This window comes from Amphiura filiformis, chromosome 2 (assembly GCF_039555335.1).
Source record: "Amphiura filiformis chromosome 2, Afil_fr2py, whole genome shotgun sequence".
Taxonomy (NCBI): Eukaryota; Metazoa; Echinodermata; class Ophiuroidea; order Amphilepidida; family Amphiuridae; genus Amphiura; species Amphiura filiformis.
In genome coordinates, this window is record NC_092629.1 from 63,184,270 (window position 1) to 63,207,353 (window position 23,084).

Below are 23,084 nucleotides of genomic sequence, written 5' to 3' on the forward strand. Positions count from 1 at the left end.
GCCTCAGCACACTTTACACACTTTTCAATAGCGTGACTTCGATGCTTCTGTATTAGCTCACACCACTCTTCGCCATACATACATTCTACCAGCCACATTTCCCTAACATAATGTGAAATTTAAAAAAAAAAAGGAAATTAAGTTCGGCAGAGGCGCCGGCGGACTCGAACCCACGCTGCACTGCGCCGCTATCATGTAGGCCTATACAGTATCGACATATCACCAGCGCCTTAGACCGCTCGGCCACAAGGACTTGTTGTTGTCATCGTGAAAATTTAAACATATAATCGCAACTTCATTAATTCAATATACCACGTGACAAGCAAAGACAGAAAACGTACCATATTTTGGAATTTTATTTGTTTAAAAACATTAATGTGTATTAATAGCGCTCAATTGTTGATAACTGCGTGTTTTACATACAGAAATCCGACAATAAAATGGGCATATACATGCCCAATACATTATCGATTTGAACTCGCTAGGCTGTTCCGGCTGCACGTGCTATACTCCTATATTATACCGGTATAATATGTGGTTCAGCCATTTTTCATGTATATACGGTCTGGATTTTCGCAATTTATAGGGTAATTCCACGCAGGTCCACAAAAGTTTCTTCCCGATATTGGAGATTAGATTCCCATAAAGACGAAACAGTAATCTTTAGTCGGGAAAATTTTTGCCATCAATTGAGTGTTATAAAATTGAAATAAAATTCTCTGCCTCCTAAACCACATAAAATTTAGCACGATTGGGTATTTCGAATCGTTACCCAGCAAACACAAAAACGTTTTAAAAACATTTTAAATAAGTTATATTTTGGCTTTTGGATTAGGTAAAAACGTTTTAATAACATTAAAATGTCGGGTTATATAAAGGTCATGATAACGTTTTAAAACGTTTTGTATGAAAACACACTACAACAATATCTTTAAATGTTTTCAAAAAATGTTATTGTAAAATATTTTGCAAACATTTTTGCCAAATGTTGTGTCAATACTTAAATAACATTATGTTAAAATATTTGAACCCAGCAAACACAGAAATGTTCTTAAAATGGTTTTTCAAAACCTTTTAATAACATTTAAATGTCGGGTTATATAAAGGTCATGAAAACGTTTTTAAAACGTTATTGAAAATATTTTGGGCAAACATTTTTCGCAAAATATTTTTCAACCCCAAAATAACATTCTGTTTAGAATGTTTTGTATCAAGTTTTCAAGAATGTTTTTGAAATGTTATTAAAACGTTTTATACCCTTTATATAACCCGACATTTAAACGTTTTCTGTAAAATATTTTTGTTTGCTGAGCAGTATATTATCAAAAAATGTTTTTTAAGGTTTTGAAAACGTTTTATACTCTTAATATACCCTTTATATAACCCGACATTTAAACGTTTTCAGACTTGTAACCTTTTACAACCTTTTGCGAATGATGTCCAAAACGTTTTGTGTTTGCTGGGTATATATGATGTGCAGTTAATATTCATATATTCTTTTATACATCATGAGGATGCTTCAGTTTTAACACAAAAATGTTTCATTGAAAACCCTCCCACTAGGCGATTTCAAAAAGGTAACCACGCTTCCCTAGAATGTGCAATAAATTAGCATTAAGAATTTTCTTATTTTAGCAGCATTCTAGAAACTCTGGCGTACGGCGAGTACTGCTGTATAGTATTAGCTGTAGTCCTATGTTATCGAGTCTCCTATATAAGATTCGCTGTGATTGGTGCTCTTAGCAACACACTAAGCAATGCGTTGCCAAAAGCTATGATCCTTTGGCTGTTAATAACAACGCGTTGCTTATTGAAAGCAACGCGTTGCCGCAATACGCAATGGCCTCAATGGCTTGCTATAGACGGGAATCGATATTCGTTATTGTATGTGGCCTAATTATTAGGCCGTATAAAATTAATATTTTGGTTCTCGTCCAGAGGATTTTCATGAATTGATGAGGGAGGAGGTGTTTTTTTTTTTTTTTTTCAGTGTAAAATCAGCATTGTCTGTAGTTTTCGGTCTTTTCCAACAGTGCTCGAGGAAACGATGAGGCACTTTTTTTTTCAAATGTGAGATTCTGAGGATAAACCCCTAGAGTACCAGAAAAAGACTTGGAAGTGGTCCTTGTTCTCTAATAAACTTATTTATATGTATGAAAAATTCATAAATCATTCGAAAGTCTAAAATAATTGAAAAATCTAAAAAAAAAAAAAATCTGACAAATCCCAGAAATTTAATTGAGGAGGGAGGGGACGAGAACCAAAACATTAATTTTATACGGCCTTAATCTATCATGTCTATTGAAAATTCAATCTAGTACAATTACATTGAATTTTAATCCTAATTTGGATTAGAGCATTTCTTGTAGAACACTATCAGAAACACATCAAGAACACACGAATAACAACAAGAACACACCAAGTTCTATACCTGTTACATTTTGACAATGTTCTGCATATTATATTATGTTCTGCATGTGTTTTTTTTCGATAGGCCTATGTGTTCTGCTGTTTTTTGCGGTGTTTTTACCATGTTTACAGGGAGAATATGAGGTTTATTCCCAGAAATTAAGTTTGTAATGTAATGTATTAAATTTCAAAAATTCCGAGTCACGAAAGTGCATCTAACATAATACTGTCATAAACAAAGATAAGTAGCATCGTTACATGACACATAATCATGAGAGCATTCATAAAAATGTCATAAATAATTTCTAAAACAAATCCTCGAACAGTTTAGCACCATGCCGAACATGTGGCGGCGTCACGGACGACAAGGGTTCAGTTGTCACTCACCATCACACCATACTGAGGGACCGTTCACAAACACTTGTAAGGGGGGGGGCCTGATGCAAAAAAAATTTATCGCGAAAATTTTTCGGCCCCCACCCTTTACAGACCTCAAAAATTTCAGGCCCCCCCCCTTTTTTTGACATGAAAATTATCGGTCAACCCCATAGAAAAGCATATAAACTCAATTTTTCCAGGAAAATTTGTGGTCATTTTTTCAGGCCCCCCCCCCCTTTAGGAGGGCCAAAAATTTTCAGGACCCCTCCCCCTTTTTTTGCATCAGCCCCCCCCCCCCTTACAAGTGTTTGTGAACGGTCCCTGATATTTATTTTTGTGCCATATATAGGAGCTGTGCAATAATTATCTGTCGGGGGGGGGGATTTTAAAATTTCCTGTCAAAAAACGCTTTCCCCATCGGCGTGCCCCAAAACCATGCCCCCCCCCATCCGATTAGCCTGCCACAAATTGCTTGCCCGCGCGCCCTCTCGGCCTGCCAAAAATCCTCGGCACAAGTTTTGCACTTCTAATCTCATCCCCATTTACAGTTGAGTGACCGCATGTTGAAAAATGAACCTTTCACCAAACAGAAAACAATATCTTTTACATCTCAACATCATTTGACGTAACTCGGACGCAACTCCCTAGCTAAAGTGCTCTATAAACCCGGCCCCCGCACTCCGTGCATCCGCGGGTATTCATGCTTGTCGGTGAACTTTAAAAACACCCGTCCCCCTTTTGCATTTCATTTCGCGAAAAAGGGAAAACACCCCTTTTTAGGCGATTTCGCGAATTATTTGCCCTTCGACAATACCCCTATTTTCGCTAAAACGCGAACGATATTTCTAATATACCCTTTTCTGGCAGAAACGCGAAGGCTGCTCGATAAAAATACCTTTTTTTCAATTTCGCGAACAAGTGGTTTGGAAAAAAACACCCCTTTTTTGTGTGTTTCGCGAATCGCGTTTCTTCATCTGAAAACACCCCTTATTTCGCGAAATTTTCGACGAGCATGAATACCCGCGGATAGACGGAGTACGGGGGCCGGGTCTATAAAACACGAGGTCTAAAACAATTGACCGTTTAGGTAAATCCCATAAGCCTTTGCGAGTACACTTGCGATGTCGATTTTGACGTCGCGCCGATGCGCACATCGTTTATCGAACATCGTTATCAAGGTTACTGCGCATTGCAAGTCGGCGTGACGTCAAATGACGAGTTCTCGTGTGTACTCGCAAAGGCTTGTGGGATTTACTGAAATGGTGAATTGAAAAACACTACTGAGTGTTCAGGGTTGCCGGCTTATTTTCAGTTCAATCAAACTCGCTCAATCAAAATGTATAAAAAATGGTCTATCGACGTGTTTCAGGTTTTGCAGGAACCCGGTTGCAGGAATGGTCCAAATTTTGTCAAGTCAACGTCTGAATCATACTAATTCATGCTAAAGTCGATTTCTAATTGAAGGGCATGGACATCCGGACATGTGCGTGCAACATTATCGCTTTGATGACATACCCTGATTATGTGGAAAGTGTGACATTATTCTGCCCAATTCCCCGAATAAATAAAAGTACATTGTAGCCTCTAGATTAATTGAAAGCACATCACATTCATGCACAGTTGCCGAACATTATTGTTGACATGCATGCAAAATGCTACGCTTTACAGGGTGCACACCACCAAATCAAGAATCAAGTTCCTCTGTGTTAAAAGGTGAATTAGATGAATTCCATTCTCTAAAACTCCCTGTTCATTCAAAACACCATAATTTTTGCCTAATCAACCAACAATATTTTGGTAGGTAAGCCGCTCGAATTTTCGCGGTGGTGCATCAAAAATTATGTAAACCCTATCAATCTTACAGCACAATGTACATGATGTAGCGCCGGACATCTGTGTGGTGTAGATCCGAAAATGTGCCTCAAATTTTGGAATAATGTGACATGTGTAATCTTTTTATGCTGAGAAACTCATCCACGAAGTACAGTTATCAGTATCACAAAAAAGGCATATCAGCCTTCTTTTCAAACTTCTCAGAATGAAAACGGTGATTTTTTTTTTACAAGCTTGGTGGTGTGATTTGGTGGTGTGAAATGAACTGAAATCTGCACCCACATATGATATAGATTATGCTGAATCAAAACTGTATTTCGATACCGTACCAGCCAGCAACTAGTAACTTTAGTAAGCTCAGTGGCGTACCGTGGCCGCCCCAACCCCGGGGGGCTGAAAAAAAATTCAATTTTGCCGCCCCTTCCGCAACAGCCCGAAAAGGTAGACCCAATTTTTTTCTCGGTCGTTTGAAAAAGGGTTTCAGGCTCAAGCGCCCTAAAAGCACAACATTTTCATGTATAGTACCATTTTTTTCAAAATTTCCGCCCTTTTTTATTTACTATTTCTTTTTGCCTCCCCCTTCGTTTTTTGCCGCCCCTGTTTTTGCCTGCCCTTCTTCTTCCGCCGCCCTTCATTTTGGCCGCCCCTGCTTTTATTCCCGGGGCTGGCGCCCCAAAGCCCCCCAAAAAAAAAAAAAAAAAAATACGCGCATGAAGCTAGTAAGATTCAATATTAGCCTGATACCATTTCATGCTTCAGAAAAAAGTCTTTCCTGACCACAAATAATTAAAAGCAATCAATAATATTGTATATGAATGTTTGGATAATTTTGTTACCTGCAGTATACTTTACTTTTGCGAATCGGAATGATCACGAAATTAGCGATTGAGTGACATTTTGTTCGAATTAGATGCAGTCATTCCTACTGTGTAAATTTACCGTGAACCAAACATGCCAAATGTAAATATACGGTTATTTGATGTGCTGATCATTTGTCATTTTTTCTAACTATCACACCAATACACTATATTTTCGTTTCTTTATTTTAAAAAAATCATTTTGTTTTTGCTTTTTGTGATAATTTTTATTCTATAAACTATTCATTTGTGTGGAAATTGAGGGCGCTATTTACATATATTTTAAATTTAAATTAGCCAAATAATGACTTATTCCTTACATTTCATGATAAAAAAATTTCTGAAAATTTCCTCTCCATTTGTTAGTAGAAGTTCTAATACCAGTATACAAGTGTGAAGAGGCTAACAACAAGATAAATAGCGCCATCATTGTTCAACTTGACTTTAAAATGACACAGTTATACATAACTAGATTTCGCGGTTCTCGGGTTGGGCGGTTCTCGTGATAGGCCTATCTCTAATTACCCAACACCCGTTACCTATAATACTTGTCCTGACCTTTCATATACGATATACGTCTCTCAATGATTAAGACACAACTATCAACTCTGTTTTGTAGCTGTGACGCTTACTTCGGAACCTATAATCTGAAAACCCATCGTTCGCCTCTTCCAAACCCTGTCCTGCAACCACATCGGAGGACCCAAAAATACCCCGAAATTTTAGTAGTGTCTGGATGTAGGCCGTCAATTCAATCGGGAGAAATGTGAACGCAAACGGGTTACATAGGCCTTACCATAACTGATGATTTTTATGTTAATCATGTCTTTAAAATAGGCCTATTGGTGGTCCGATGAGATGCACCTGTTAGTCACTGTAATGCTTTCCGATGCTCGCACTACGCCCGTCGGTGCTCCGCGCACTACGCGATAGCGCACCGCGCACACGCGATACGCACCGCGAGCTCGCGTTATACGCACCGCGAGCACGCGTTAGCGAGCCACTCGCACGCGATAGCGCGCGGACAGAGGGACGGACACGCCATAATTAGTATTAAGATGAAACAACCGTGTAAAAGGATGTACGCTTGTCAAGAATGTAGGGGAAAGTGGGGTAATCCCGGGCACCTTTCGTTAAGGCTACACAGGTACAAGATTAAATGAAGTTCATCAGTGAAAATCATATCAATGCAAAGTAGGAGTGATGTTCTAACTAGTAACTAGTTTTTAATAACTCAACATCTATAGTTAATAAGTTATAATTAAAAAACAAAATGGTAAAAAATGATGGGGTAATGATTACCCCTCGCGGTCCCGATTTATTTTTTCAGTGCTTGTTCTACTAATACATTTTTAAGATACCAAAATTCATACCTCCAGCTAACAATCAAGTATCAAACATAATTTTTGTCCATACTTTATCTGTGTCCCTTGTCGCATTAACTGTCACCCAGCTAGTAAATCACTTTTCAGATAAAAAGTCAAAAATGACAATTTCTGTTTTTTCGTAATTTTCACAAAGAAAGACGAGACCCAAAGCGCTGGTAGTAGTACACGTGAGGTACACCTTGAGGTAGCTAATACCCTAAGGTAGTATAATAGTACCACCCTTCTCCGTTTAGCTGCAATCGATGTGTCCGGGATTCCCCACAGTCCGGCATTACCCCACTTTCCCCTACACTCTCCCCAAATTGAAAGACCGCACGATCAAGGCGGATTATTATGCTGTTTCATACTTTTTGCCGCTGACCGCTTCACCATGCCGCTTGCACCGGTCTGCAAGTGCGAAGCGGCACACCGCTGAGCTGCAGCGGCATGACTCTGTTGCCGCTCTGCACCGCTCCAAAATCGTATTTTGTTCTCATACGTCAGAGCGGCACCGCTCCGAGTCCCAGAGATGCTGCCGCTTGGGCAAAGCGGTGGAGTGATCGATATACATGATATAGCGTTTTTGTGCGATTGCGCAGTGGAACAAAATCATCGTCAGAGCGGCAAGCGGCAGGAAAGTATGAAACCAGCATTATCGATTGAGGACACGCGCCGACCGTCGCTCCCTTCATGTGAGTGGAACAGATTAGGCTATATGTAACGTCACACCGCCTAATCTGTTTGATTTTGTGTGATATCAAATTGACGAAATAAACTTCATTTTGGTGCAGTTTAACAAAAATGGACGCGTTAACATCTCCTTACGCGTCCAACTTTCTCTCAATAAGCGATACGCATTATTTTATTAGCCTATGCTCATTATGTTCCTAATTATACTGTATAATTGTCAGATACAATACACCCGGGGGGGCACTCCAACTTTGGAGGTGACGCGTATGTAGGGCTGTTAAGACCCCCTTTTCAGCATCGCTCTCACCCAAAGACCCCATATTTTTTTGCGAACACATGCTCTGTCACCCGAAGACCCCCTATTTTTCCATTTGATCTGTCACCCAAAGACCCTTACAAGTTCAATTTGAACAGCAACTTTCATTTTTCACTAATTTTGTTACTTATTAAAAAAAAAAAATGAAATTTGAAGCCATTTAGAACTAGAAATTCAATTTTCGAGGTTTTTGTGGCGCTGTTTCGGCTCTCACCCAAAGATTCCATTTAAAAAAGGTCATGTTCTCACCCAATGACCCCATATTTTTTACATTTTGCTCTCACCGAACGCCCCTTAGTGCGAAAGTGCCAGCCCTACACCTATATCCATTTCATATTGAAGTGCCACTCCCCCGGGACAATACATGTTACTTTTATTATACTATATTGCCCAATATAACCGTGAAGTAATCATGAGTACGGCTACACTTTCAGTGACTTCGGTTCCCCTCGAGTTTGTAGTAATGTCAGTGCTTTTACCATGTTTATGCGTTTGCGCCGCAAGTGTGCCGACAAATCACTCTTGTTCGCATGTGTACTAAGTATATGCTCTGCGGGATAAGGATGGTGCGCGCGTTTCGATTCTGCGACTGACAAAATACGCACCTACGTCACTGCCAAACTTAAGGTGAAACGAAGTGTAGCTGCCGAACTCCTTCAAGAAAATTATGCACTCGGCGTCCTCGCCCGATGCCGTACCTATTGAGTGCTCGGTTAGGTAGCTGCAGAGCTAACTGTCTGCAAACTCATCTGAAATATCCCATAGCAACTCAAACATATAATTATGTCATTTTGTTTCCTTTCCTCAGAAATGGACTGATGCTACATACATGACATAGGGCACGACATACATTCCAAAAACTTCATTAGGATCTAGCCATCCGAGTATAGGACGCTCATACCTCCGCTACCATGGCGGCTGTCAAAAAGAAGAAGGAGAAGAAGCTAGCTGCTCATCAGCACCCAGCCCCTGATGGAGGCTGGGGTTGGGCCGTTGTTATCGGTGCTCACATGTGCATCTTCTTCGGGGTGGGTTGGCTACAAACCATCAGTATTTATTTAGTTCCGTTGCAGGAAGAATTTGGTTCGAGTTCGGCGACACTCGGATGGATTGTGAGCTCGGGTTTGGCGGTGACGTTTCTCAGTGGTAAGCAAATGTTAAGAAATTCTGTATACATTACAATTTTTCTGTCATTATTCTTGGCTATTTCCCGAAGTTTACTATCAGCAGGATCCATTTCACTAAACTTTAAGAAGCTTCGTAAGTCTCGAAATCGCTCGTAACTTCCATTTCACTAAACTACGAACAGTAGCCTTCGTAAGTAATTGGGATTACAGGGACCCTTCGTATAAAGTTACGTCTAGTATTGGGTATTCGTATTGGGTTACCTGAGCATGTTTGTAGTTACAATGGTATAAAAGAATCAATTCATTCTCTTCCAAACCGCGCTGAGCGTGATTGCAAGAAAATCGCATACCTCATCATCATCCATCGTGGTAGATTTCGTTATTGACCTCTTCGGTAAATCCCATAATTCTTTGCGGTTAGACCTGAGATGTCGTCACGCCAATGAGCACATCGTAACTGAGGCACTTCACGGCTTTGAAATGCGCAGTAACAGTTTTCGCTAAACGATATGCGCATCAGCGTTACGTCAAATGGCGACATCTACTCGCAAAGGCAATTAAATTTACCGAAATGGTCAATAATATTGAATGAGTCCAAGTAAATTTTGTCTCTGTACCCTCTGACCTCTGACGTAAACACTTCAACAGTGCCTCATATTTTAAATGACAAAAGACAGCTCAAGTTGCACATACGGTTTTCTTGCACTAATAATGACGATTGATTTAACCCTGGTTTAAAGGCCCATGACCCGATCCTCAAAAGTGGCGTTCCAAATCGATGTATTTCCGAAAAAAACCTTACTTTGTGGGTTACCACGCTCATGAAGCTAGCGAAATTTCCCACGCCCCTGCACGCCCATTTGCATTGCAGGTAGCTCCTGGAATTTGACTTCGATGAAGTCGGGACATTATATGAACATTCAATATTAAAAAGCTTCTACTTCTTAGTAACAGCTTGCTGAGACTGGGACTGATACTCCTTTATATGATTAAATGCGGCAAGTTTTCTATAGCATGGTATATAAGCATGATAAGTGAACTAAATAACCATAAAATCACTGTTCTCATGATACACCGGGAATACGGTATATCTTCGTGTTTCGCAGTTTACAATGATGCGAAACCACGATGCAATTGGCGTGTGCCACTACACATTTTACTCTGAAAATGTTCTCTTTTTTTGACGGGGGGGTGCATAGATGCATAATAAGGGGACGATATTTGACATTTCGTAATTGTGCAGACAATCCATATTCTAAACCAATAGGGTTACCCCTTTAACTTTCACTTTATATTCTCCAACATTTCAGGTCCATTCGGTAGTGTCTGTGTGAAGTATCTTGGCTGCCGTAAAGCGTGTTTTCTAGGTGGCACGATACTCGGCTGCGGCTATGTGGCTAGTGTGTTTGCGCAGTCGCCATTGCAGCTCTTCTTTACCATTGGTATGGTAACAGGTAAGCGACGAGTGATTAGTTTTTGACCCATGAGATACCGCGCTTTTCCCAACGCAACAAAAATCGCTCTACCTCATTGGCTAAAAACCAGTTGCTCAGCTCAGCGGTGTTATTATAAGTGGTGTTCGGTGAGCGGTGTTCAGCTCAAGCAAACATCATGAACACGGAATGATATTAGAACATGAAAGAAAGGAAAAAACAAAAGATTCAGGTCTTCACAAACAAAATTCTATCACCCATACCCGGGGCCATACTCCCAATTATAAGGATTCAAATGAGTCCGAGAATCAATTTCATCAACGATTCACGTAATCTGGATTTCCCGTAAACTATTCCGTCTCCTAGAATCCTGATCTGGGCATGCGTAGTTTCTGAAAAGCATGATTCACGCATGCACCGCAAAGTGCAGCGGAATTGAACTACTGGAACAGTAATTCTCGCAACGAATTTCCTAAACTACGTTTGCGAAAATCAAAAATTGATTTTCTTGAAATCATTATCCAATCTGCGCACAGTATACGTTGCGGTAACCAGTCTCACGTGATTCCTCCCATCGTTCGTTCGACATTCCATCAACAAAGACCGAATTACTTAAGACTTTCAATAGGACAGGGAAGTTAGAGTATAGAGGTTAGGATTAGATCTGTAGGGTTAGGGTGGCCCCTCCAACCTCCCAGTAACATCAGCTGGCACTGAAGGTCGATGGATGTCGGCCGCAGGCCACCACAGCTAAATAAGTAAGTCGTGAGAAACTGGTTAAACTTTTCATTCATTCATTTAGGGTTAGGGTTTGTTGAGGAGCAAGTGAAGTGTCGACCGAACGGAGGTTGACCCGCGCAATATATGTACGTCTCTCTCGTCTTGGCTTCGCTAACGAAGATCTAAAGGCTGTTGTCCATGTTTGCCCGCGACAGGCTCGCTGGTGACTGACGAGGCCGATGCGAGATAGGCAGGTCCGACTGCAATAATCATGATAATTGCAGGTAAAAGTCTGCAGCGGTGGGAGTCCTGTTGCTGCTCTCTTTCCGTAGTCTCTTTCTCTTGTCTTCCAGCTGTAAGTATACATGGTACAATGTGTATTATCCAAACGTACAGCTGGGACGGATATGGATAGACCCGAGTTTTTAAGTGTAATCACTAATATCCATTTTCTGTTCTCTCATAGGTGTGGGTTGCTCACTCCCTCATCTTTCAGCCAGTATTGCAACTAGTCATTACTTCAACAAGCGTCACGCCTTAGCCAATGGTCTTACGTGGCTAGGCTCCAGTATAGGACAATTTGTGTCTGCCCCATTCCTTCAGCTCCTTATTGACTATTACGGCTGGCGTGGAGCCGTTCTCATCGAAGGCGGACTCGTCTTTAACACTTTAGTAGCAGCTGCTTTGTTTAGACCTATACATCATATTTACAAAAGACGCAAATCTTCAGCTTACTTTAAAGTCAGTCAAGGAGATAAAACATGTAGAACAAATGGCGGTGTGGGCGGTGCATTACAGACACGAGCGTCTGAGGGAGAACTACAGTGCAATCAAGACGACGGTGCTATAACATTCCCACGCCTGCCACCAAATGAAAGCCAAATTCACCTATTACCACAAAATGACAGTAGTCTGTCGTTGCCTTCTGATGAATACAGTTCGAAGGACTTTAGAAACTGCAAAGATTCTGTTAAAATAGAGTCGCAAGAATCGGCAAAGTGCAATCGTAACGACAGTGGTAGACCGGTCACATTACCATCTAGTGAAAGCCAGGTTCAACTATTACCAGTTGCCAGTAGTATATCACTTGCATCAGAGGAGATTAATCGAGAGGACCTATCGCGGACATCTCAACAGACCTCTCAAAACCGGGTAGCTGATGTGAAATCAAACGGTGCCTTACAACTTCACGCAATACCTGAAGCAAACGTCGATGACGAAAGTGATCCATGTGATGGACAAGATTTCTGGCGCAAGTTTTTCAGGAAAAAAACTTTCTTTTTGGATAGTCCCGCCGTTCTTGTTGTATGTGTTGTCAACTTCCTAATGGCATATGCCATCCAAGGTTATTACGCTCACGTTGTAGCTAAAGCAATAGGGAACGGGATCAACAAGGACGCGGCAGCCTTTATTCTGTCTTCCTACGCCATCGGGAGTCTCTGCGCCAGACTCAGCCACGGATGGTTTATAGACCGTAAACTCATCACACCCTTGTCCATGTACGCCTTAGCGTTGGCCACAGGATGTGTTGGTGCTTTCGCGGCAGTGGTTGCGAAAAGGTACTCGGGATTCGTGGTGTCTGCGATTGTGCTGGGCATGTCTTCCGGCGTATTTTACCCGATTATACCTGTGGTGATGCGAAGCCTTGTTGGACTCAAACGAATGGGGTCTGCGTATGGAATAGCCATGGTGTTTGATGGGACGGGGGTTGTTACTGGAGGTCTTATGGCAGGTGAGTTGGAAATGTTTTAATTGAAGACCGAATTAAAAAGACTAGTTTGCGTCTGACGTTAGGGCAAATACACGGCGTGATTGGTTGCTGATCTGCGCAGTACAGCATTTTTGGTCTGGTGGACAGGACGTCATAATACGCAAACTAGTCTTTTTAATTCGGTCTTCAATTATAATGGTTGCATGTTCACAGTGACGTGCGCAAAGGGGGAGGGTGGAAAGCCACGGTCACCCACTTTAGTAAGTCAGTGGAGGGAATGCACCCAGAGATCTAGTCGATCATCAAAAAGAAACGAGAGCAAAATTGAATTGAAATCAGCATGATTATCATGACTATTGTGTAGTGAACGTTTCCAATTCGTCAGCAATTCAACAATTAATCATTTTTGATCATCAGCTCGGTACGTTTCCAGAAGAAAAGAAAAGTCTTTAGTTTTTTGAGCTGCACGGATCGAGGCCTTTTGAAAACCTGTGCACGCCCGGGTTTACGCCGCTACATGTTCACTGTGAATAGATCTCCTCAAAGCAGGATCCTTAACTTATTCTTCTGTGTTGTGCGCATTTGCTGTCACAGACAGGGAGGGAATCTTATTTCGTAGGGATGCCCATCTTCAATTCATGGGGTATAATAGTATGTACGTATGAGGGAACATATCAGAGAGGTTGCGATTTACAAACGTCACACGCCCGTATATTTATTAACAATCACCCTCATGTGACGGGAATTTATAGATCGACGTGCGTACGATGTGTATATTTGTGAATCGCAACCTCTCAATCGTTTGGTTTCCTACTGTGATTTTCCAATCAAATGATCAGCTTTGATCGGGGTTTTGTTAACGGTTGTCCCTGCGGAAAACGTTGCGGTAAGGTTTTGCCGCAGTGGTGAACATTATACGCCAAAGACGCCAACTATATTAAGGCCAAGAGTCACTATATAGTGCGACATATAGCAACAGACACCGCGGCTAGTTCCGTAGCATGCATCTCTAGCAGCCTAAATTGTAGTCACGTGGCGTCATGCCGAAGACGTCAACAAAGCCCCAAACAAACCTGATTTTGAGTGGAAACAACCGAATGTTGCTGCGGAGATGAGGACCAACAGCGTGACGTCTGACGCAACGGAAAACATCCGTAAAAACGTCGGGACTATTTATAGGACAGTTTGTCGTCCGACGTCTTTGCGGGAAATTTCGCATTGCGACATGCATACGTAGCAACTTTCGGTGCTGGGCCATAGTATCTTGCTCAAAGTGATTAATTAGGTTGCAGAGCTTTGTTCTTCTTCTCGACCCTATGCGGAAGATGCCAAGGCACATTTTAGCCGCTGGCGGAAACATAGCCGCTGCGCCAACAGGATATCATTCGCAAGGCGTCGGATATGACACGGTCTTATGACGATACATTAAGTTTTTGCTATTTTTCCACCCTTTTACAGGTCTAATCAAAGACATCACTGGGGATTACAATATTTCGTTCATTCAATCCGGTGCAACGTTTGCGATAGCAACATTCTCTATTCTCGGCGTAATTATCGCCAAGAAATGTGAAAGTCGGTCACAAGAAGCCGGTGCCACCGTGCTCCAGTCATCGCCATCGCCCATATAGCGGCCGTACAAACTAAAGCCATCGTCAGTGTGCACTCCGTGCTCCAGTCATCGCCCTCGCCCTTATAGCCGTACAAACAAAAGCCATCGTCAGTGTGGGTGACGCCGTGCTCCAGTCATCGCCATCGCCCATATAGCCCGTACAAACTAAAGCCATCGTCAGTGTGGGTGACGCCGTGCTCCAGTCATCGCCATCGCCCATATAGCCCGTACAAACTAAAGCCATCGTCAGTGTGGGTGACACCGTGCTCCAGTCATCGCCATCGCCCATATAGCCGTACAAACTAAAGCCATTAGCCATCGTCAGTGTGGGTGACTCCGTGCCCGCTCAGACATTTGTGTTCAGTGGCGGGGCAGGCGGGTATTGGGGTTGAGTTTGAGTCCCCGAGAACAAACATCACTCTACGCACGGTGCTCGCTCCATTATTTTAGACAACTATAGCCAACTGTTAATTAGTGTAAATGTTGAGATAACCATAAATCTCGGTTAGTTTTCCGGAGACCCAGCCTCACATCCCCACCCAATCCGAAGTGGCGACACCTCCCTCGGACTAGTCTCAGTAATCAGTAAATAAGAGCAATATCCTACAAAGACCATGAAGACATTGTATATTGCCAGTTGAATTTGAATTATTTGCGGAAGACCTCTAAAATTTTCCCCATCCAACATACCAAGGTCTGAACATATAAACTGGACTACAACCCGTATAGAACCACAGTATTAACTGTACTACAACCCGTATAGAACAACAGTATAAACTGGACTACAACCCGTATAGAACCACAGTATAAACTGGACTACAACCCGTATAGAACCACAGTATAAACTGGACTACAACCCGTATAGAACCACAGTATTATAAAGTGTGATACCCAGCAAACACAAAACGTTTCACAAAAAAATGTTTTACTGTCGGGTTACAATAATTATAAAGGGCATAAAACGTTTTGATAACGTTCCAAAAATTTCATTGAAAACTTAATGCAAAACATTCTAACGTAATGTAAAAGACATGTAAGAGTTGACCAAACTATTTTTCAAAAATATTTGCCCAACATTTGAACATTTTTTAATAAAACCAAAACGTGTTTGTTACATGTTTCTTGTCGCCTGCATTTTGCCTGCATTTCACTTTGCAGGATTTACACTTCTATTGATTTTGGACTTGGTCATTGTTGGCTACCGAACTATATTTTCTGTATATTGTCTGTGTTTCCCCACATTTAGTTGGTATACATTGCTCCATCTGTTCAGTTATATAGCAGATGATATTGAAAGTGAATGATAACATCATTATGTATAGGTCCTATACGGGCTTTCTGTAACAGTGTTTAAGTAAAGATATATTTTGATTAAATATATCTTGTCTAATATTTTACCGAATATCATGAATGGAAATGAATGAATTATGATATTATATCACAACAAGATTGATTATGAATAAACTTGTACGTGTTATACGTTAAGTGTTCGTGTTTGATTGAAAAATGACGAGTGACCTGCATGGAGGAAGTAGCCTACTCAAGTTTAAACAAAAACACTTGCCCCACTATGGGCAAAAAAACTTTCAATTAAAGAACCATTTTATGGGTTCGAGAACCCTTTTAGGTTCTGTAGAACAATTGACAAAGAACCATTTTTAAAGGTGAACCAAAAAAAATGGTTCTTTGTATAACCAACAAAGCTGATAGAACCTTTTGTGGTTCAATAATATTTAGAACCATTTTGGGAGAAGGTTCTGCGTACAAGACAAAATAGGTTCTGAGTCGAACCTTTTTCCTTAGAGTTTGTATCAATCATTTCAAAACATTCAAGAAAATAAAACTATTTTTATGGTAGGGATGGACAAACATATTTTGCGCCTGTTTGCCGGGCCTGTTTGATATGGACATTTGCGGGAGGGAGCCCCGGGGAGGGGGAACTCTTAATATGAAAAGTACACCGTAGATTTTTAGTGCAATGAGACGGTAAACACATGTGGTAAAACTTGAAAAGTTTAGCGCCCGATCTTTGCACCCGCCTAAACTCAATATGTATATTCCCTATTCGTATTTCAACGTATAAAATACAATCTTTACATGTGACACAACGGTATACAACGTTTGAGGTAATACAGCTATCGATAGAGTAATTCAATTCAGCTGTACGACTGAATGGCGTATGATATTTAGTTTCAACACGAGTTTTGATTATGTGTGGTATAGGAACTTCCAGTAAAGAATGTAATAATTGAGTTCTTTATACGACTCCAACACAATTGAGACGTATAAATAAAATGAAAGCACATGTGCGCCTTCTTTAGTTTCACGGATTTTCGTGTGGGTCAAGCAGGATAATATATAGAACACTTCTAGTGTATACGACATCATGTGTAACCAAAATAGGCAACTAGTCTAAAAGAGTATTTCCGCGTCATGCATGACCCTTCTTACGATGTCTTTAGGGGTGGTGTGATAATAAATGTGAACTCGGGGTGAATTATAGGGGGGGGGGGGAGACAAGACAAAAAAGGGGGAGGGTTGATAGATTAAGAAAGGGGGACAATCATTTTTGGTATATATATGGTCGAATCCAACGAAAAGTGTACACGGCATGTTCAGGGCCATAACTTAAAAGTATTAATCAATTGGCATTCGTTTTGTATTGTGTTTATTCGCCTTGATCATACGCTTCGCGCCATATATAATAAGACCCCTTCTGTGACAAACTTAGACACAGAGACCCCAAAACATGCTATTTTTACCCATTTATTCAAAATATTTCTTAAGGTATTTTTAAAAACATATAAATCAGTTATGAAAAGAAGTCATTGGATTGAATCTAAATTGATTTCCTGAAAGGTGTGTATTCAAAGATTGCCTGTTCAATTTTTCACATATTTGTACATACTTATGAATTTTTGTGATAATTTTTTGAGTGGTATTTTTTACATTACCTACGAATACAATTTTTCATAGCACTAGATATATCTTTAAAAATGGAAATCACTAATAAATGCGCAATTGATACAAGCTTTGATATGTCCAATACTGAAATGCATTGCAATCGGACATCTTTATTAATGTGTTTAGCTGCCAGAAATTCTAAATGGCACAAAGGTCGGTTTGGGAACAAAGATGCATTACCTCCGAATACATGTTAAAAGCAGTGCCATTTCCACAAAGTGAGAGAATAGTAAACAATAGTTAAGCAATAGGTGCAGGGTAATACACTCTTTATTTCTACCAAGTTTCAATAGCCTGCGTTTAAATATTTCTGAGATGTCAACAATAAAAGCAAGTATTCGTAGGTAAATTTCGGTAACCGAATGTTACCTACGAATACAATTTGACATCATGACAGTATTGTGAAACACCGCCATTCATGCCAATGCCCATATTGGTACATAACAAAGGCCTGTATGTTTGCTATCAAATCATATGTCAATGAAAGTTGCGAATTCACATGCCCATCATGCAAAACTGAATACGGCTTAATTGGTGAAAAATATGTACTGAAATAGACGACGGTCTGCTCATTTGAAAGAAAATCAGATTCAAAGAAGATTAGAAGGGATAAATACTTGGATTTGTCAACTGTCATGTGTGCTTCATTTAAATGTTTACCGACCTTCTGGTTGCCGAGTAATTTGTGTCCAAATTGATTTATTCGAAGGTAACTTTTGACGTTTTCGCTAAGGTTACCTACGAATACCATGGAAAAAACGACTGTTCTCATTGTCTCATGATCTAGACAACACATTGATGGACCCTGGTATAAAGCTAATTGTAGTTGCCCTCAAACGAAAGGCCACAAGACGTAACTGACTCCAAGATGGACTTCACAAGTCTGCAATAACGGTTTTAAGCGATTTGTGTGCAATTAAGCAAATTAAAGTCACTTCAGTGCCTTCGTTTCTTACTTCAATCCTCTTTGAACCGCTGTGAACCGACATTATTAATACATGATAGGGTCTAAAGTATCAATAAACGCACATAAAAAAATAATACATTCAAAGTGCTTTATAAAATGAAGTTTTGATTGCGATATCCACCAAAAGTCTAATTCTTACCTACAAATACTGAAATGTTACTTACGAATACATCATAATACATGACATGTGTAATGAAGTGTCTCTACCAATGGAAATTAATTGTCAAAAACTTTAAGCGGTACCCCAGGACACTATTATTACCCATATACGGATTCATTCAACAATTATTTATTATGTAAAATTGCTGATTAAATACTTGAATATCAAAATGAAGTGGTCAAAATCTTGCTAAAAGCATCAACATTTTTTGATCTAAGGTAATAGCATTTATTCATTTGGACGTACCATCTGAAAGAGATCTAAAAACTACCATTTTATTAATTAATTACCATAATAGCAAAATTTAAACCTCTAAACTCAATATAGATATTGTTAAATCGCTCATGTTACCTACGAATACCCGGGTTTCTTCACCTTTTCATTGTATAAAGCGTTAGGTGTATGCGTATAATTCCTAATATTCTTGAAAACATATATCCTACTCGTTCTAATACAATGTGTAAATTGATTCATACTCATTTGATAAATAAAATACAGAAACTGACCTAAACTTCACTTTCCAAAATAAACTAGCATAAATTGACTAAGATCATATTGATCGCGTTACAAAAATAAAAACAAATATTTTCTGGTTGAGCTAGCATTTTCCTGACTCCCTGTGGTCTACATTACACGAAAAAAACGTTAATGGGAATATTCCATTTGTTTTAGGTTGATTAGTATTGCGATAGTGAAAGCATCCTAGTGGTATTCGTAGGTAACATTGGGTTTTGATATCACATTTACTATCACACGTCCTGGATTTATTTTTCAAGATTAGTAATGGCACTTTTGGTTCCTATAAGGCCAATATGTCATCAATCAATGGGCAAAAGGAAAAAAATTGTGGAGACATTTTTATTTCGGATTTTATTTTTGGCCCGTGGACACTTTTGGTTGGATTCGACCATATATATATATTTGGGCCGTTTTCTGCTCGCTGCGCCATTTGGGGTTCAAAATCGGGCATTAAGAGGGGTTGGCATGTGGGGGGGGGGGGGGAAGATTTTTAGTTTTATCAACATACAACGTATCACGGAGTGAAGCAGAAAAGATAGCCGTACCGCTCGCGTTGCCAAAGATCGCTGTACTGGAGAAATCTTGTGGTCGCCTGCTCCGCAGCCGAAGGATGATGATATAGGGCCCGGGTATAGGGCCTAGGTCATTCAGTTTATTCGCAGTTTACTGCGTATGAGAACATTGTGCTGAGAAGCACTTTGAATCAATTGCACCCCAGATGAACTGGAGCCTAAGAACTATGAGAGAGGGATAGGCCTATAGCCTAGAGGAGACCAGGGCAACGGTGGACCAAATTTTTTTATCCAGCCCCCGGATCCAGCCCAAACAGGATTACGAAGCAAGGAAAGGCAAAACTTAAGGTTCAAAATCTTACCTTATAGGACTGCAACTTACAAATGACAATAATAAGGTTTATCAAAAATGCAGTTCTATTAAATGGTGTGAACTTGAAAAAAGTCATTCCGCTTTGCCCCAGGTATCGGGCCGGGGTAGAGTGAAACGTGGAGGGGACGTTGCAGAAATGCATGCACCCCTTCATGTATGTCTTCATTGTCAACACCACTTGGGGCATATACATCAAGGTATATCAATATACTATGGCCGGATAAATTTCTATTGCATAGTTCTGAGTGGGGTCTGTTTCCTGTGTTACACTTTGCCCCATCCACGTTGGACTATTGTCCACTTTGCCCCGGTCCACTTTGCCCCGACCACGTAAGATTTCTCCCGACATGCATCACTATCTTATACGCTAATGTGTGCTAGCCCTGTTACCATGCATAGAATAGGCTGTTATTAATTAATATGGCTATCGAAGTAATTCAGCAACTGAGCACAGTGCTTCGGCAGATGATAATATTTCTATAAATTATTGGGTTAAACATATGAAAAACAGACATTTTCTGAAAAAATCACACATACCTGACTCACTCGATTGCCCCCTATCACAAACAATGCTGGATCCATGCCGTGTTATAAATATATCATTATTTTTGGCGTAAAACAACTCGGCTTCGCCTCGTTGTTTTACTTAAAATAATGATGTCGCCCGTGTTATAAGACGATAGATGCACTCCAGCGGCTAAAAACAATACCTTTATTCTCCAAGTGTACATTGAGGTAATTCATTAAAATCAAAATAAACTTTGTTGTCTTTTTTAAAGACAGTTCTTGTTGCTTCTAAAATCCACCCAAACCACTGGCGCAATAACTCATAATTATTTGTTTTGGTGATAGGTGCGCTAGCTGCGCGTAAAGTAGAAAACGGGAGAAATCAACATATGATAAAAAAGAAAAGGCCAACCATGCACCTTTAAAATAAAAGTTTGTCCACTGAACCATTAATTTATGCACGGAAAGGAAAATTCGGAAATTGTTTCGCTTGATTTTTGCTGACTATCAAACACGTTTTCTTGTGATCTTATACCAAATCAGAAGTCAACAGGTTAACCCACACTATATAATACGGTAGCTGTACGATGCAAATAATGCAGATTGATTCAGTCTTGACCCTATACACTTTAAGAAATAAAGGTTCTAACTGAGTTGTCCTCTCAGGAGAACCCTTAGAAGTTCTCCAAAGAACCATAAATGTTTCCAAAACCATCGAAAATGGCCCCAAAAATGCGATACAGAACCGTTTTTGTGGGTATGCTCCCCCGCAGGTGTTGGGTCTTTGGGAGCTGATAGCTTGTTTGATTTTCTGGTTGAAAACGAAGTCTAAATTCGCCTGAAAATAAAACCAGAAATGTGAGGAATGAGCAATTTAGGGATCTTTTTGAGCTGAAGTTATCAAAATCAAGGGTCTTTCGGAGCTCTATTTAGTCAAATTTAGGGGTCTTTCGGAGCTGCGGAATCCAAAAAAGGGGTCTTTCCGGGATAGCACATCCGTATGGTCATTTATATTCAGTGCCCCCCACCCTCCGGGGGCGATGAATCTTCTTAACCATAGTCGTATAGACCCTGGACCAAAATATATATAATCGCAAATTTGATTATCATTTGCTATAATTAATATTAGATCAAGATTGATCTGAAATTCACAGCTAGCTCAAAATCTTGGATTGAATGATTTTCTCTCTTGAACTGATATTAGACAGAAGGTGAATCTTTGCCTAAAAATAATATTTGTTTGAAGAGTGAACCAATGATTGAGGACGGTAGGTTCAAGACTCCCTTTGACCCGACAAAAAGGCAGAGACCTGACAAAAAGGCAGACAATGACGGCATCAGGGAGAGCCCCCTCCACCGGCGCAATCAAAATAAGACTACATCTGATAAATTTCCACGTTTTAGGTGCAACGTGCCGAATTTTAGGCAAATTGTCGCATTTCCCCTTCAATCTTGAAATGAATTCTACATCCATTGAGTTTTATGTTTTCAAAAACCTTTGTTTTAGAGGCACCATGTCACTATGGAAACTAGAGCGGTTACCGCACCATAGCTGAACCATGGGGCTTCTGCAGTATATTCAGCATCGAAGTGGTTACGTAATTCTCTTGGTTACCGGATCACGCTATTTTGATATGCCTTCAAGTGCCATATACTTTGTGTGGTGATTGTTTCGATCGTGGTTCATAACTCAAGCGCGTGATCCCGTTGACATAGTAACATTACGTAACTTCGATACTGAATTGTGGTCCACTGTCGCGTTTTGGACGACCCGGGTACGGTCCATGTAAGACCAAAAGGTGCCCAAAAGACTGCTCAGTATTAAAGCAAGATACACTCCTGTAGACTGGACTCGATGGTCCAGCAAAACTTTGAGCAATTCAAATTCAACTGGATTCTTCTTGTCTGTATGTAAGTCATATAGTCCTGTTGTCGCCCACATGTAAAGTACTGGCTTACCAAGAAGGCGTTGGCACCAAATACATTATATAATGTCCGACGTTGTTTATTTTGACGTTTGTTATGAAATAACGTCTAGGCCATGTCCCCTATAGGAGATTACATTAATGTGCTCAATTGCATTACATATAGGCTAGGCCTAGGCCTATAATGCAATTGAGCACAATATTGTTTTTTTTACAGAGCTATCCTGAGACGAATATCAGAACCACGCCGGTGGGGCTCACACCATCAAATCATGTCCTACCGGGGTTTTCATTAAAACGAAGAGCCTGATTCGTCATTTTCTCATCATGCTCATGGTTAAAACTCACTCACTGAGCATTCAAACCATTGCCTATAGTTTATGATAATAATTATATTCGGTCCTAGTATAACCAGCAATTTCTGGTTGAGCTGAAAAGATATTTTGTATAGTGATGCATCGAAAGCTCGTAATCTTAAGCACAGCGCTATATTGTGACGTCATTTGGTGAATTGAACCAAAAAAGTGCCCAACATTTCAGAATTGTATAACAATGTTTATTTTCATATGAAGAGTTTGGTTCCAAAACGGCTGCTTTGTGTAAAATTCATTTCAAGATATTCATAAGAGCAGCAGTAACCTTGCCAATCTAATTACATTGGACCACTAGAAAAGTTATCACAATATTTTGTTTAACTTGGTTAAAAA

The 23,084-nt window shown here is 40.3% G+C and overlaps 1 protein-coding gene across 1 annotated transcript in view; it reads left to right on the plus strand.

Annotated features, from left to right (window-relative positions):
• Positions 1–15,813, plus strand: part of LOC140146520 (monocarboxylate transporter 12-like) — a 33,904-nt gene extending 18,091 nt beyond the window's left edge. The window contains exons 2-5 of the mRNA XM_072168395.1: positions 8,659–8,996; positions 10,288–10,431; positions 11,597–12,862; positions 14,300–15,813. Coding sequence (XP_072024496.1) covers positions 8,762–8,996; positions 10,288–10,431; positions 11,597–12,862; positions 14,300–14,469 — 1,815 coding nt within the window. The 5' untranslated portion in view covers positions 8,659–8,761 and the 3' untranslated portion in view covers positions 14,470–15,813. The remainder of the gene's footprint in view (positions 1–8,658; positions 8,997–10,287; positions 10,432–11,596; positions 12,863–14,299) is intronic.
• The last annotated feature ends 7,271 nt before the right edge of the window (positions 15,814–23,084 follow it).